Source organism: Fistularia commersonii, chromosome 4 (assembly GCF_037954325.1).
Source record: "Fistularia commersonii isolate RoL2024-O1a breed Wild chromosome 4, RoL_Fcom_v1.0, whole genome shotgun sequence".
Lineage (NCBI taxonomy): Eukaryota > Metazoa > Chordata > Actinopteri > Syngnathiformes > Fistulariidae > Fistularia > Fistularia commersonii.
The window spans coordinates 22142856-22158503 of NC_141287.1; the positions used below are offsets into that span (position 1 = coordinate 22142856).

Here is a 15648-nt window from a genome sequence, read left to right on the forward strand (position 1 = left end):
CAGGCGGGTCTCTCAGGGAACAGGTGGTTGTAATCCTGCCGCACTTATAAATAGACGGCCTGCCTCATACCTTCCTCCCTTCTGAAGTTTTCAACCGAGGGACTTTATTCTGACGCTCCCTTAAATTCACCCTGTTTTTAAAATGTCAATTTCCTCTACATGTAGATACAGATTGACTTTGAGAGATTTGGTTCACGAGTACTTCTGTTTTTCATCAAAATACCTGGTTTTCTGTGTGTTCTCCATGTTCTCCTGCTTGGGTTCTGTCCATGTTCTGCATCATCAGTCCAAAAACAGTGTCTGGTTCACCGAAGGCCTGAAATTGTGAATGCTCTGATGATTGGTTCATGTTAAGTCCCGCCCCCTCCCCTGTGATTGGCTCCAGCCGTGTCCCCGAGCGCAGGACGATGTGCGAATGAATGACGTCCACGTTTCCTGCCGTTGATGTGATGTAAATCGACGACAGGAGATGTTGTAGATGACGATCGGCTGAAGATCCGCGTCCCGTCTGCCGACCTTCTGACCCCCTGTCTTCTCTCCCGCAGGGCGACGACCAACATGTCAACTCAAGCACCGACGTTCACGCAGCCGCTGCAGAGCGTCGTGGCACTAGAGGGTAGTGCCGCGACGTTCCAGGCTCAAGTCAGTGGTAAGAACCCCCAAATCTCAGCCGGCGGCCGACACGTGTGTGTCGGACTTCCCGTCCTGTCAGGGACACGCGGCTCAGGAGACCCTGGACTAGCTCGTTAGCTAACGAGATACGCCTAGCGTTAGCCGGCGCGGCAACATTAGCGCCCCCTCCTGACGATTCAACCGGCCTTTTTTGAGACGTCGGGCTAAGCCGCATGCTAGCGCCGCTTTAGCGTACGCTAGGATAGGAAAGCTAGGCGAAATGCTAAGCTCCCCGGGCGTCGATCCGTCCCTCTGACCCGCGGCTCCTCCGCCTCCCCTTCAGGTTCTCCGGTTCCCGAGGTGAGCTGGTTTCGTGATGGCCAGGTTCTTTCCGCCGCCGCTCTGCCCGGCGTCCAGATCTCGTTCGGCGACGGCCGCGCCGTCCTGAAGATCCCCGCTGTGACCGCCGCACACAGCGGGAGGTTTTCCGTCAGAGCGACCAACGGCGCCGGACAGGCCACCAGCACCGCCGAGCTCCTGGTCACAGGTGAGGCGTCCGCCGGGGCGAGGACGGCGTCGGCCTCCGCGGCTCCCGTCCAAACCGGCTCGCTTTCTCTCGGCAGCGGAGACGGCGCCGCCGAACTTCCTGCAGAGGCTCCAGAGCTCCTCGGTGAGACAGGGCAGCCAGGTGAGGCTGGACGCGCGCGTGGCCGGGATCCCGGCGCCCGCGGTGAAGTTCTACAGAGAGGGAGCGGAGATCCAGAGCTCGGCCGACTTCAGGATCCTCCAGGAGGGAGATCTGCACAGCCTGCTGATCGCCGAGGCCTTCCCGGAGGACTCCGGCACCTATTCTGTGACCGCCAGCAACAGCAGCGGACGAGCCACGTCCACCGCAGAGCTGCTGGTCCAGGGTGAGCGCACACACACACACACACACACACACACACACACACACACCGTGTCCAGCTGTTCACCAGAGTGTGTTCCCTGCAGGTGAGGAACCTGTTCCTGCAAAGAAAACCAAGACAATCATCTCCAGCTCCCAGATGGCCTCCTCCCAGGCGACCGTTCAGCGGGTGAGACTCGTCGGAAGGCAGGAGACACCAGAAGCAGACTGAGATGTAGCGCCCTCTAGTGGAGGCTCTGAGAAGTCATTTCAGTGACGTTTGGGGTTGAATGGAGGTCCATCTCCACGTCCTCCAGCAGCTTCAGCCTCCAAACTCAATCCGACAAAATAACACGAATAACAACGACAAAAGGTTAACCCCCTCCTTCCTCCCCCAGAGGGTGGAGACCAGCTTCCAGACCTCCTCCGGCGTGATGGAGATGCAGGTGGAGGCCGGAATGATGACTCAGCATTTGACCCACAGAACCCCCCCGCGGGTTCCCCCGAAACCCACCTCCAAGTCCCCCCCATCGTTCGTCTCCAAGGTGACGGGGGGCCGGCAGCAGTCCCCGTCCCCGGTCAGGCCCGTGAAGGGGCCCACGCCCACCCCGGTCAGGTAAGACCTCCACCAGGAGAACATCAGCGTTTGAGTTGATGTTCCTTCCAGGTTCTCAGATGTTCCTCCTCTCGTCCCTCAGGCCCGTCTCCCCGTCCTCCAGATTCTCCGTCTCCCCCATCAGACCCGTCAAGTCGCCCATCATGATCCGGAAACAGGTAACCCCCCCCCCTCCCCCCCCCCCCGCTGCCCAGGTGTTCTTCTGCTGAGGAACCAAACTCACAGTCAGATACACAAGGAGCAGGCGGGTTACTTCAGAACAAGCCGTTACTTCAGAACATCTCATTGTTTGTTCTAGAAAAACATCTCCAACCTAATCGGAGCAGAGGAGGAGCCTTCAGCAGAGCTCTCAGACGGTTTTAGCTGAAATCAGATTCTTGTAGAAGGTCCATCTTCATGCCTCCTCCGTCCAGCAGGTGTCGGCCTCCCAGGAGGTCCTGCCGCCGTGGAAGCAGGGAGACTACGTGGCCGAGAGCAGCGTCAGCAGCGTCACCAGGGTGACCGGCGTCAGCTCCGCCCTCCAGCTGCACGCCGACCAGCAGTGGGAGCAGCAGGTCGTCGCCACCAGAGAGGTGAGGAAGGTCAGACCTTCGTCGGCTGTTCTTTCAGGTTCCTCGCGGAGCAGGAAGCAACCGATCGGAAAGACGCCGCTCGGCAATCGGGGAAACATCAGGTTCCTTCAGGAGAACCCGGCCTCTCCTGGCGCCGCCTGCCACCCGGGTCTGTTCTCCCGGTATGTCTGCGGTACATCCAGGAAGGTCCTGGGTTCAGGAGGTCGCCGCCTCCCAAAAAACCTTCGTCCCTTTAACCTCTGTGATTGACGTCCAGAGGACAAACCGCCGGCTCGTCCAGGTCCGGCTCGGCGGCCGCTGACGTGTCCGTGGTCTGTCCGAGCAGGAGGACGAAGGGAAAAAGGCGGAGGCCGTGGCCACGGTGGTGGCCGCCGTGGACCTGGCCAGGGTCCGCCAGCCCGTCCAACCCGAGGGGGGGCCGGAAGAACGAGACCGGCCCGCCGGGGCGGAGGTGAAGCGGCGGGCCGCGGCCGAGACGGAGGTCCGGGCCGCCTGGACGCCGCCCGCCGAGCCTCCGCCCGTCGTCACCTCCGAGCAGAGGCGGGTCCGGGGGTCAAAGGTCACCCGGGTCACCCAGGCGTCTCAGGTCGGAGGAGCTTTGACCGACTTCATCTCCCGGTGCTTTAACCTTCTCTAACCTCGTCTGTCGGTTCCCGATCCAGATGCAGAGAACATCCGCGGGTGGCGCCGAGTCGCCCGCTCCGCCACATTTCACAGTTTCTAAAGTTTGCGTTCCCAAACCCGAGGTGACCCAGGAGGTAAGGGGCGGAGCCTCAGCTCAGACCCGTCCCGGACGCTTCCATCCCATGTTTAACACACCGCCATCGTAACCGTCCGGTCACCTCCCGTGTGCGTGTGCAGAACATCCTCCTCACAGAGTCACCGCCATCCTAAAACATCTTCACCCCCTCGCCGCTCGCCTCGCCTGGGTTTTACCTTCTGAGGAGACAAAGATGAGAACCAGATGAAGTTCAAGATATGTGAGAAAACTGGGGAGAGCAGATACTGTATGTTCTTCAGAAGTCCTAGAGAGAGAGAGTGAGGGTTCAAAACCACATGGAGGTCAGTTCTCCATGAAGCCTTCAGCAGATCCAGATGTTTCTGATCACTGCTCATCCCCTCAGGCATGGAGCACCTTCCTGTTCCTCTCTTTTGCTGTGAATTTCACGCATCAAGGACGAAAGTTCAAACGAAGGCTGGGATCCAGAACCTTCTCATCACGCTGCTCGTTGCTTTATTAACCCCCCCTGAGTTGGACCCGCCCACTAACGGTTGGACGTTGGAACGCGGGGCGGAGATTAACCTTGTTGTCGTTGGGTCGGCCAGGTGTCCATCGCTGGCTCCGCCATCGCCGCGCTGCAGAAAGAGCTGTCCTCGCCGTCCGCCCCCAGGAGCCTCATCAAGCCGGTCAAGTCGCCCAGTCCGTCCCGCCGGGCGCCGGCGCCGGCGGGCGCGACGGCAACGCCGGAGCCGCCCTTTAAGGACAGCAGATATCAGAGCGGGGTTGAGTTTCACGCGAGGGCTTGTTCCCTCAGCGGAGACGAGTTTGAGGACTGGGAGCCCCAGGTTGGTCCCGCCCCCAAGCGTTAACCCCGTGTGGACGTCATCTGACCCCGCCCTCGCCGCCACCAGCTGTCCGTCATCCTAATCTAACCAATCACGCGCTGCCCTTCATCCTCACGCGGCCCATCGCTCCCGCCCCCCCGCCGTGGAGACTCCTCCCCCGGCGCCCCTTCAGGGCTCTCCTCTCCACAGCGGCCGCCCCGGACAGCCAATCACTGATTCAGCTGGTTTTCTTTCCAGGAGGTGGTTGCCGTGCCGACCAGAGCCGCAGAGCCTGTTGTCCCTCCCACTCTTGTTGCCGTGAGTACCTGCACACCTCCTGCTGCCTCTCAAAAGAAACCCAGCTGTTACTGTCACTGTCAATGTGTCAGTTTCAGAAGGCGCGTTTTCTGTCCAGGCTGTGAGATCGTACCGGCCGACGTTCCAGACACTGGTGTCTGCAGGGTTAGCAGGGTTAGCAGGGTTAGCAGGGTTAGCAGGGTTAGCAAACCTGCAGACAACAAACCTTGTTCTGAAAAGGTCTGACAGAGTGGAGAAGGTGTTTCCTGGTGATCACGGGAACAGGGTTCTGACCTAGAAGGTCCATGTCCTGTGAGTCCAGGCCTTCAAGGTTCTTCAGGTCTAGTCCGGTCAGGAGCAGCCCTCGGTCTGAGCTCTGCCTTCTATGTTTAGCCGGACTTTGACGAAAACGAACAATACATGCAAGGAAGAAGTTGACACCGGCATTTGTCAATCATAGTATTTGTAATGATCCCCGTAATTCTTTGGCAGCCCTGATCTCGACTGCTGGTGTAGTTTATAGTTTTATTTGCAACCATTGAAAACAAAACGTGAAAAAAACGACAACCACCGTAAAAGCTTGTGCCCTATTAAGGGTTCATATCAAAAGTAGAAAAATAAAACTTCAAATAGAGGATGGCGTGACTTTCTCTAGTAAGCGCTCTCGCAATACAACCGTTTTTCCGGCAGAAGTAAGGAGATAAAATCCTCTTGCCAAAATAAAATATCAAATTCGGAAAACACAATCAAACAACTTACCTAAAATAATAAAACATTTCAGGTGGTTATTTACAGTATTTGTGGCATTGTTGTCATGGAAACATGCCCGGCGTCTCAATGTCTCTTGTTCGCCCCCCCAGGGCCTGAAGAACGTGACCGTGACCGAGGGCGAGTCGGTGACCCTGGAGTGCCGGATCGGAGGTCGGCCCGCCCCCGCGGTCATGTGGTTCAGGGAGGACTACAAGATCGAGAGCTCCATCGACTTCCAGCTCAGCTACGAGCAGGAGTTCGCCCGGCTGGTGATCCGTGAGGCCTTCGCCGAGGACAGCGGGCGCTTTACCTGCACCGCCACCAGCGAGGCGGGAACCGTCAGCACCTCCTGCTACCTGCTCGTCAAAGGTAACCCCCGGCGAGGCCACCGCCGGACCTCATAGTGCCGACCATTTCTTTTTGGGTGGATCCGAGCAGATCTTCATGACTCCGTCTTGCTCTCCTTTTCCAGTTTCAGAAGAAATCGAGAGCAGAGAGGAGACGACCACCGTCGGTGAAGGCATCACCGAGGAGAAAATGTAAGTTGAGTTTCAGTTTGTCGACAGCCTCCGGCTTCCCAGCAAGAAGCTGCGGCGCTGACGGCTCCTCCTGTCTTCAGCAGTGTTACCGAAGAGACAAAGGAGGTGGTGGAGGTGAGCGCAGGAGACGCTGCCGCTCCCTCCTTCATCAGGAAACCCACCATCCAGAAGCTGGTAGAAGGAGCCAGCGTTGTGTTTGAGTGCCAGGTGGGAGGAAACCCCAAACCCCATGTCGTGTGGAAGAAGAACGGCATCCCGCTCACGACTGGATACAGGTATCCTCCCCGGACCCGGCGCTCCCTCGGGGAAGACCCGTGACATCGCCAACGAAAGGACAGCAGACTGTTTCTTGTGACACGGCGGTGTAACGTACGTTTGCAAGCTAGTTTTATGACAATTGCGGGGCCTCTTTCGTCGGAGTATCTCAGCTTCAAGACTGCTTTTCTAATCCAATCTTAGCAAAACAAAGGTTTGCGTCCATTTCCCCCCGAAACTCAAATGTTTGATGGATCCTGAGACAGAGCTCTCGTTTTCTTTCGGCTCTGATTTTTCTGAGCATCTAAGATGACGAGTATGGCGAGGGAGTCTGTTGAGGAACCAGCAGAAACCAGCAGGAATTGTAAAAGAATCACCGAAAACAAGGTTTAGACCAAATAATTACAACAGAGTAAAAAGAAAAGAAGCAAACAGATGAATAACCGTCGCGGTCGGAGTCCTGACTGACGTTTCTCTGGATGAAACCATGGACTTTCCAGGGAGGGGACCGACTCATAGACCGACATCCCGTCATTGGTTTAGTGGCTAAGATGGTTTGAAGGTCCAACGGATGCAGCGGTTCCAGGCTCACAACCGATTTTCCATCCTCAGATACAAAGTGGCCTACAAGAAGGAGACCGGCGAGTGCCGCCTGGAGATCTCCATGACTTTCGCCGATGATGCCGGAGAATATTCCGTCTTTGCCAGGAATTCACACGGAGAAGTCTCAGCCTCGGCCACCCTGATGGAGGAAGGTACAGGCCGCCGGCGTATCCGACCTTCTGACCCCGAGACCCGCCGTGAGCAGGAACGGTCTGACGACTTCACCCCGTTGTGTCTCCACAGAGGAGTATGAAGCTTTCATGAAGCAGCAGGAAGTGACTTTTAAAACCGAAGTGTCGACGACGGTGGTTCAGGAGCCGTCACTGGTGGTGACTCAGTATGAAATCGAGCAGACGAGAGGAACGACTCAAAGGGGCTTCGTCTCAGAAACGGTACTCTCCTATCAGTGTTCTGAAGTTCTGGGACCCCCAAGTCCTTTGGAAGCATTGATTCACACACCATGGCATGTTTCTGCAGGAGTTCCTAATTTCAGCCTTTGAGCAGCGCATCATCCATGAGATCGAGCTGCGCATCATGACCATCACCTACATAGAGCTGGTGACCGAAGACGGTGAGCAGATGGTGACGGTAGCGGACGAGGAGGCGGTGCTGCCGGCGTTCGACACGCCCGTCAAAAACTACAGGATCAGGGATGGAGTCGGCGTCACCTTCCACTGCAAGATGGCCGGAAACCCGCTGCCGAAGGTACCGAGGCCTCCGGAGGAGGAAGAGCTCCCGCTTCGCCGGACGCTCAAAGCTCGGATGAAAACGCGGGTGTGAAACAATGTTCTTCCGTCCCCAGATCGTCTGGTACAAAGATGGCCGGCGAATCCGAGCCGGAGAACGCTACCATATGGAGGTTCTGCAGGACGGACGGGCCAGCCTGCGTCTGCCGGTGGTTCTGCCCGAGGACGAGGGCGTCTACACCGCCTTCGCCGCCAACATGAAAGGAAACGCCGTCAGCTCCGGAAAGCTGTACGTGGAGCCGTCCGGAGCGGTGACTCCCAAGGCGTACGCGCCACAGCCGGACGTGCAGAGGATCAGGTGAGGCCCGACTAGCGTCGGCAGGAGAACCCGGTACCTTCTAGGACTCGTGACCGCAACTTCGGTCGTTGGAGAGACGCGATCGCCGAGGACGAGATCTCCGGAGGCCGCGGTGACCAAACCTGCGATGATCTTTCAGATCTACGTCTCCTCGTTCTCTGAGCCGTTCGCCGGGACGTTCGCCCAGTCGTTCTCCAAGCCGCTCTCCGGCCCGAAGGCTCGACGAGACGGACGAGGCTCAGCTGGAGAGGCTCTACAAGCCGGTGTTCGTCATGAAGCCGACCTCCCTTAAATGCTCGGAGGGACAAACCGCCAGATTTGACCTGAAGGTCGTCGGCAGACCGATGCCGGACACGTACTGGTTCCACAACGGTTAGTAAAATCACGACCCCAAATGGTTCTTCTGTCTCGGTTCCATCTACTTAGAGCAAAATAAAATAACGTCTGTCTCTTTCCAGGACAACAAGTGGTCAACGACTACACCCACAAGATCGTGATCAAGGAGGATGGTGTCCAGTCTCTGATCATTGTCCCCGCCATGCCCAAAGACTCAGGAGAGTGGACCGTCGTCGCTCAGAACAGAGCTGGGCGGAGCACCATCTCCGTCACCCTCACCGTTGACGGTTGGTGTTACCGCCTTCCTCCCACCCGATCACATGACACGCTTTTTTTTATTTGTTCGGTGCCAACTTGTGCTGCCTTTCTGTGCCGATAGCCCGCGAAAGCCTGGCGCGTCCCCAGTTTGTCAACAAGCTGAAGAATATCACAGTCAAGCAAGGAACTCTGGTTGAGTTGGCAGTCAAAGCCATCGGGAACCCCCTGCCCGACATCGTCTGGTTGAAGAACAGCGACATCATCAGCCCACAGAAGCACCCACACATCAAGTAAACTCCATAGACACTTAGCGTTGAATGAAATGTACCCTTCTCCATCTGCTTAATGACATCCGAATCCAGATAAATAAGGAGTGACTGGTAGACAGTTGTATCTTAAATCTGTTTACAAGTTTACAAGGTCAAGAGGGTGTCCTGAGTTTTACACTCATTGTTTTTTTGCTCAGGATTGAAGGAACAAAGGGAGAAGCGAAATTCCAGATACCGTCCACCTCAGGGACGGACAGTGCCTGGTACACCGCCACGGCCATCAACAAAGCTGGCAGAGACACCACCCGCTGCAGGGTCAATGTGGAGGTGGACTTTGCAGCCCCGCAAGCGGAAAGGAAGCTCATTATCACTAAAGGAACCTACAAGGCCAAGGAGATCGCGGCGCCCGAGTTGGAGCCCCTTCACCTCCGTTATGGCCAGGAGCAGTGGGAGGAGGGAGATCTTTACGACAAGGAGAAGCAGCAGAAACCTCAGTTCAAGAAGAAGTTGACCTCTATCAGAATGAAGCGCTTCGGTCCGGCTCATTTTGAGTGCAGACTGACCCCCATTGGTGACCCCACCATGGTGGTGGAGTGGCTTCATGACGGCAAACCCCTGGAAGCTGCCAACCGGCTGCGCATGGTGAACGAGTTCGGCTACTGCAGCCTGGACTACGAAGTCGCGTACGCGAGAGACAGCGGCGTCGTCACCTGCAGAGCCACCAACAAGTTTGGAGTCGACCAGACCTCGGCCACCCTGATCGTCAAGGACGAGAAGGGTCTCGTCGAGGAGTCCCAACTTCCAGAAGGCAGGAAGGGCGTGCAGAGAATCGAGGAGATGGAGCGCATGGCTCACGAAGGCGGACCTGCTGGGGTCAGTGGTGATGAGGAAACTGAAAAGACCAAACCTGAAATTGTCCTACTACCTGAACCAGCCCGGGTGCTTGAAGGCGATATTGCCCGATTCCGCTGTAGAGTCACTGGATATCCAGCACCCAAAGTCAACTGGTACCTCAACGGACAACTGATCCGCAAGAGCAAGAGGTACAGGCTTCGTTATGATGGCATTTACTATTTGGAGATAGTGGATGTCAAGTCATACGATTCAGGCGAAGTCCGAGTGGTTGCGGACAATCCCCTGGGTACCACTGAGCACACGGTGAAGCTCGAAATCCAACAGAAGGAGGACTTTAGATCTGTTCTGCGTCGTGCTCCAGAACAAAAGGCCGCAGAGTCCGCTCACGAGCCTGGCAAGATAGGTTTCGATGTGCTGAAGGTGGACAAACATGCTGAGGCCGCACAAGACAGGGAAGTTGTTAAGTTGAAGAAGACACAGAGAATCGTTCATGAGAAAACCTCAGAAGAGTCAGAGGAGTTGAAGAGCAAGTTCAAGCGCCGCACGGAAGAAGGTTTTTACGAGTCAATCTCCGCTGTGGAGTTCAAGTCTCGAAGGAGGGACGAGTCCTATGAGGACTTGCTGAAGAAGACAAAGGACGAGCTGCTCCATCACCTGAAAGAGAAGGAAGAGGCTGAGAGAAAGAAGCTGGAGGAACAGGGCAAAGTCACCATCCCTACCTTCAAACCAGAGAGGATCCAGCTTTCCCCGAGCATGGAAGCACCCAAGATCCAGGAGCGCATAACCAGCAAAACTGTGGCGCCGATGGATGAGGTTCGATTCAGGATCAGAGTCGTCGGTAGACCAGATCCAGAGTGCGAGTGGTTCAAGAATGGCGTCCTGCTGGAGAAGTCAGATCGTATTTATTGGTACTGGCCTGAAGACCATGTCTGCGAGCTGGTGATCAGAGACGTCACACCCGAGGACTCCGCCAGCATCATGGTGAAGGCCACCAACGTCGCAGGGGAAGCTTCGAGCCACGCTTTTCTTCTTGTTCAAGGTACTTCTCGTCTCCACGTACCCCGACGTCTTGCCACTTGGTCATTTCTCAGTCTCACTTCTTTTGATTTGTCTTCTAGCAAAGGCCTCAATCAGCTTCCTCCAAAACCTGGAGGATACCACTGCCAATGAGAAGGACACCATGGTGACCTTTGAATGTGAAACCAACGAGCCTTTCGTCAAAGTGAAATGGCTAAAGAACAATGTGGAGATCTTCTCTGGAGACAAATACAGAATGCATTCTGATAGGAAGGTCCACTTCCTGTCTGTACTGACTATTGAGATGAAGGACGATGCAGAGTACACTTGTGTCATCGTGGAAAACGAGAGCACCCGCACAAGTGCGAGGCTTCATGTAGAAGGTTAGCCATCATCTGGGCCGCCCTCTGCTTGTCAGCCGTGCGAGGCTTGCAAGGTAATGTCCATTGCTTTGTTGCAGGTGCCGCCTTGGAGATCATCAAACACATGGAGAACATTGAGGTGCCGGAGACCTACGCTGGAGAGTTTGAGGTGGAGCTGTCACGCGAGGATGCCGAGGGCAGCTGGTTCCTTGGAGACAAAGAACTCTCTCCCGGCGCTAAATACCAAATGCCCTCCCGTCGGGGAAGACACAGCCTGTCCGTGAAGGACGTGAAGAAGGAGGACCAGGGGAAGTACACCTTCGTATGTGGGGATCTGAAAAGCAGCGCCACCCTGAAGATGAAACGTAAGTCACTGGACAGTCAAGATTCGGTTTCGGTTTGAAGCCTCAGGTGGTCCTTCAGTCCTCAGTGACAATAACGGCGGCTCCCTCCCTCCCTCCAGTGCGCCCTGTGACTCTGATGCAGCCGCTAACCGATCTCACGGTATGCGAGGGTGACATCGCCCAGCTGGAGGTCAGATTCTCCCAGGAGAACGTGGAAGGTACCTGGATGAAGAACGGCCAGGCCATCTCGTCCTCCGACCGAGTTCACATCGTCATCGACAAGATGGTCCACAAGCTGCTGTTGGAGAACGTCAACAGGGAGGACGGGGCATCGTACTCCTTCGTGGTTCCTGCTCAGGACATCAGCACCTCTTGCAAACTCAACGTCCATAGTAAGAAAATCCCTTTTCACAGGAGTCAGCTCTGTGTCCATGGCCCGCCAGAAAGGCTAGTGATACTCAACGTGCTCAGAATGTTGCAAATATTAAAGATAAAACAATAAAGCAGGTCATTTTTGTATTTTACTTGATTCCTGAGCACTGGTTGTCAAATTGGTGACCTCAAAAACCCCTTGGTTTGGGTGCTGAGCAAACATCTGCCTTCACGTCGAGGACAACTTGAATAAGTTACAGCGAAAGTGCTTCCTGTCTCAGCAGCAGGTCGTCGGACGTTTGGCTTTAACGCGTCCTCTCCCATCTCTTCTCCTCAGCCATCGATATTGTGCTGCCGCTCAAAGACGTGTCCTCCATCGAAGGCACCAAAGCTGTTCTGGAAGCCAAGATCTCCGTCCAGAACATCAGCTCGGTAAAATGGTACCATGACGACAAACCTCTGACGCCCGGCGACAGAATCCAGATGGTGGCCAAAGGCGCCAAGCAGCGGCTGGTCTTCAGCAGGACCTTTGCATCTGATGAAGGACGTTACAAACTGGTGGTGGGGAAGGTGGACACCAGCTGCAACCTCACTGTGGAGAGTAAGACGGCCGGCTTTACCAGATGCGGCGTTCGCATGTCTTTCTGCACGAGTTTCTTCTGCTGAAGGTGTATGTCCATCCCTCAGAGGTGCACATCGTCAAACACATGGAGGACAAGGTCTGCTCCGAGTCCCAGAACGTCACCTTCCAGGTGGAGGTGTCCCATGTCGGGATCGACCCAATGTGGACCTTCAGCAACCAGCAACTCAAACCTGGACCCAAACACAAGATGGAGTCCAAGGGCAAGATTCACTTCCTGACTGTCGCCGACGCCATGAAGGACGAGGAGGGTCAGTACACTTTCCACGCTGGAGAAAAGACATCCTGCGCCAAGCTCATCGTCTCCGGTACGTCTCAGCACCGGCTGCGATCACGCCGTCCTCTCAGGCGTCGCCACTAACCGCCGCTCCGCTGCTTCCGCCAGGCGGCGCCATCACACGGCCCCTGCAGGACGTGACCGTCGCCGAGTCTCAGGCGGCCGTGTTGGAGTGCGAGGTGGCCAACGCCAACGCCGAGGGCCGCTGGCTGAAGGACGGCCAGCCGGTCAACTTCACCGAGAACGCGGTGAGCGAGATGAAGGGCGCCGTGCGACGCCTCGTCATCGCCATCACCCGTCCCCAGGATGTGGGAGAGTACACCTACCAGGTGGCCAACTCCAAGACCACCGCCAACCTCAGAGTGGAAGGTACAACCCCCTTCTGAGAGCCTTCTGCAGGGATCCAACTTAGGGGGGGTCACTTGAATATTTGATTTGAACAGAGAAGGTTATCTGTCAGCGTGAAGATGCATTTTGAAACTAAATGACTCCAAAGTGTTGATGTGAGTGCCGGGGTGACTGACAGCTGCCACATCCAGGGCAAACCATCTTCACTGTGATGCCACCAAACCCCTGGCCCTGTGGTCAGGGAAGGCCGTGTGGACAGTGAGTGAGTGAGTGAGTGAGTTGCGGTAACAACCTCAGAACCTTCAGGTCCGATCTCACCACATGATCAGTGACGTCTCTCGGACCTTCGCTTCCCGGACCCGCTCCTCATTAACTTTGTAAACCTCCACAGCCGTGAAGATCAAGAAAACGATGAGGAACCAGACAGTGACAGAGACCCAGGACGCCGTCTTCACGCTGGAGCTCACGCATGCTGACGTGAAGGGATCCTTGTGGGTCCGCAACGGTGTGGAGCTTCAGAACAGCGACAAGTACCAGATCACCTCGGAAGGCGCCGTCCACACGCTGAAGGTCAAGAACTGCAACACGCAGGACGAGACGGTTTACTCCTTCAAACTGGGCAAACTGTCGGCCAACGCCCGGCTCAACGTCGAGAGTGAGTCCGGCTCCGCCTCCGGCTCTAGCTCCGCCTCCAGGTCCGCCTCACCAGTCGTCTTCCTCTCCGCAGCCATCAAGATCGTGAAGAAGATCAAGGACGTGACGTCGCTGGTGGAAGGCACCGCCTCCTTCGAGATGAGTCTGTCACATGACGACATCCCCGTCAGGTGGATGTTCAAGGGGGCGGAGCTCCAGCCCGGAGAAAAGTGCAAGATTCTGTCCGAGCGGAAGGCCCACAAACTGGTCCTGCAGAACGTCAGCGGCGGCGACGCCGGCGAGTACAGCGCCGTGGTGGGACACCTCCAATGCAGCGCCACGCTCACCGTAGAAGGTATGATGTCGCTCAGCCCCTGGAGCAACCAATAAGAGAAGAGACGCGCTAAAAGATTTCTTCTCTGGAACAGATGGAATTCTGTGAAATGTAGCCTGGCCATTTATTTTGGAATGAACGTGAATGTTCATCCTGTCCCAACCGCGGCCACCGTGTCCGTTTTTGTGGCTCCTGCCACGGGACCGGACTTTGTTGTCCCGGTGTGTTCAATCATTCAGGGAAAACCTTACAACGGCCAGGAACTAATCAAGCGAGAATGGTTTATTCAAAGTCAGGAAAATACACTTAGGAGATATCCCGGGCCAGAATGAACGTCACCCAGTGAGGATCGTTGGGCTCCTCTAGACACCCGCTGAGACGCGTCCAGTCGAATGTGTAGATGAAGAAGTTCTGGCCCCGATCCAAAGGATCAGGCTCATTTTATATCTTTTGGCCAAAAGGGTCAGAGGAAGTCCTGACAATGGCTTCCCCGACCCCCCCCGGTTTTACGCTCTCTAGGAGTGCGACCATCTGGGCTGCGGGGCCTCGTAAACTGCACTTCGATCAAAGCCGCTGATCGGAGGAAGTCCTGGCAAACTTCCTCCGACCCCTGGTTTACGCTCTCTTGGAATATGAGCACCTGGGTTGTGTAAAACCGTGCTTTGATTGAAGTCGCGGTTCGGAAGAAGTCCTGATAGTGACTTCCTCCGACCCCCCGGCTCTAGTCGATTATCCCCGGGGTGTCATTGGAACAGCAGGGCAGCGCATTCCTTCACCTTACATGATGGGGTCTCGCAGTTACATTTTACAGTCTTTGCAATTGATAGTGAAATAATGATGTGAGGTTGGAGACTCTATCATTTGACGTAGGAGATTTTGCAAGTCCCTCTCTTGACGTGAGCGTCCTCACGTCACACAAGGACTACAATCAAAATAAGTAAATACAATGAATGCATGTAAACACGATGTATTATAACGGAATATTCTAACAACCGGTCCTTTCTCTTCTGCTCTCAGCCCTGCGGGTCACCAGACCCCTGAAGAGCCTGGAGGTCCCGGAGACCCACGCGGCCACCTTCGAGTGCGAGGTGTCGCACTTCAACGTCCCGTCCACCTGGCTGAAGAACGGCGTGGAGATCGAGATGAGCGAGAAGTTCCGCATCGTGGTTCAGGGCAAACTGCACCAGCTGAAGATCATGAACACCGGCCGGGACGACTCGGCCGAGTACACCTTCGTCTGCGGGAACGACCGCGTCTCCGCCACGCTGACCGTCAACCGTAAGTCCCGCCTCTCGCGGCAGAACTTCCTGCTCAGGATCCAAACAGAAACACAAGTAAACATCAGGTGCTTCTGGACACCCGGCATCTGTCCTAAGTTAAGGTTACATCCATTGAGTCCTGCGGTCCTTCGGCGCAGGGAACTTTGGAGGCCGAAACTGCGGTTGAAATCTAGATGACCATGAGGAGTTTTAAATTGACCTCTGACCTCGTCAGACCTGGTTTGGCACCTTTCTTTAGAAATGTTGCTCTAAACTTGCGTCCGTCCGCTTGTCCAGCCGTCCTGATCACCTCCATGCTGAAGGACCTCAACGCCCAGGAGAGAGACACCATCACCTTCGAGGTCACCGTTAACCAGGAGGGCGTGACCTACAAGTGGCTTAAGAACGGTGTGGAGGTGAAGTCGTCGGACCGGTGCCAGGTCCGCAGCCGCCAGCTCACGCACTCGCTCACAATCCGAAACGTGCACTTTGGAGATGGTGGGCAGTACCAGTTTGTGGCCGGCTCCGCCGCCTCTGCTGCCAACCTGTTCGTGGAAGGTGAGGCCGCCATTTTTTCATAGAGGTCAAGTGCGCCGTCAGATGGACTTGAAGACGCCCCTCCTCC

At 55.9% G+C, this 15648-nt stretch overlaps 1 protein-coding gene across 1 annotated transcript in view; it reads left to right on the forward strand.

Moving 5' to 3' along the window:
• Nucleotides 1–15648, forward strand: part of LOC147235135 (titin-like) — a 183393-nt gene that overhangs the window by 2445 nt on the left and 165300 nt on the right. The window contains exons 2-33 of the mRNA XM_086146017.1: nucleotides 546–649; nucleotides 956–1159; nucleotides 1236–1523; nucleotides 1606–1688; nucleotides 1897–2114; nucleotides 2197–2272; nucleotides 2531–2695; nucleotides 3012–3272; nucleotides 3349–3444; nucleotides 4013–4252; nucleotides 4490–4549; nucleotides 5389–5647; nucleotides 5751–5817; nucleotides 5901–6092; nucleotides 6685–6827; nucleotides 6919–7067; nucleotides 7153–7380; nucleotides 7478–7719; nucleotides 7859–8091; nucleotides 8178–8342; nucleotides 8435–8603; nucleotides 8780–10476; nucleotides 10556–10837; nucleotides 10915–11181; nucleotides 11280–11552; nucleotides 11870–12133; nucleotides 12220–12480; nucleotides 12558–12818; nucleotides 13189–13452; nucleotides 13525–13785; nucleotides 14782–15042; nucleotides 15321–15581. Of these exons, the coding sequence (XP_086002143.1) occupies nucleotides 559–649; nucleotides 956–1159; nucleotides 1236–1523; nucleotides 1606–1688; nucleotides 1897–2114; nucleotides 2197–2272; nucleotides 2531–2695; nucleotides 3012–3272; nucleotides 3349–3444; nucleotides 4013–4252; nucleotides 4490–4549; nucleotides 5389–5647; nucleotides 5751–5817; nucleotides 5901–6092; nucleotides 6685–6827; nucleotides 6919–7067; nucleotides 7153–7380; nucleotides 7478–7719; nucleotides 7859–8091; nucleotides 8178–8342; nucleotides 8435–8603; nucleotides 8780–10476; nucleotides 10556–10837; nucleotides 10915–11181; nucleotides 11280–11552; nucleotides 11870–12133; nucleotides 12220–12480; nucleotides 12558–12818; nucleotides 13189–13452; nucleotides 13525–13785; nucleotides 14782–15042; nucleotides 15321–15581 (7981 nt within the window). The 5' untranslated portion in view covers nucleotides 546–558. The remainder of the gene's footprint in view (nucleotides 1–545; nucleotides 650–955; nucleotides 1160–1235; nucleotides 1524–1605; nucleotides 1689–1896; nucleotides 2115–2196; nucleotides 2273–2530; nucleotides 2696–3011; nucleotides 3273–3348; nucleotides 3445–4012; nucleotides 4253–4489; nucleotides 4550–5388; nucleotides 5648–5750; nucleotides 5818–5900; nucleotides 6093–6684; nucleotides 6828–6918; nucleotides 7068–7152; nucleotides 7381–7477; nucleotides 7720–7858; nucleotides 8092–8177; nucleotides 8343–8434; nucleotides 8604–8779; nucleotides 10477–10555; nucleotides 10838–10914; nucleotides 11182–11279; nucleotides 11553–11869; nucleotides 12134–12219; nucleotides 12481–12557; nucleotides 12819–13188; nucleotides 13453–13524; nucleotides 13786–14781; nucleotides 15043–15320; nucleotides 15582–15648) is intronic.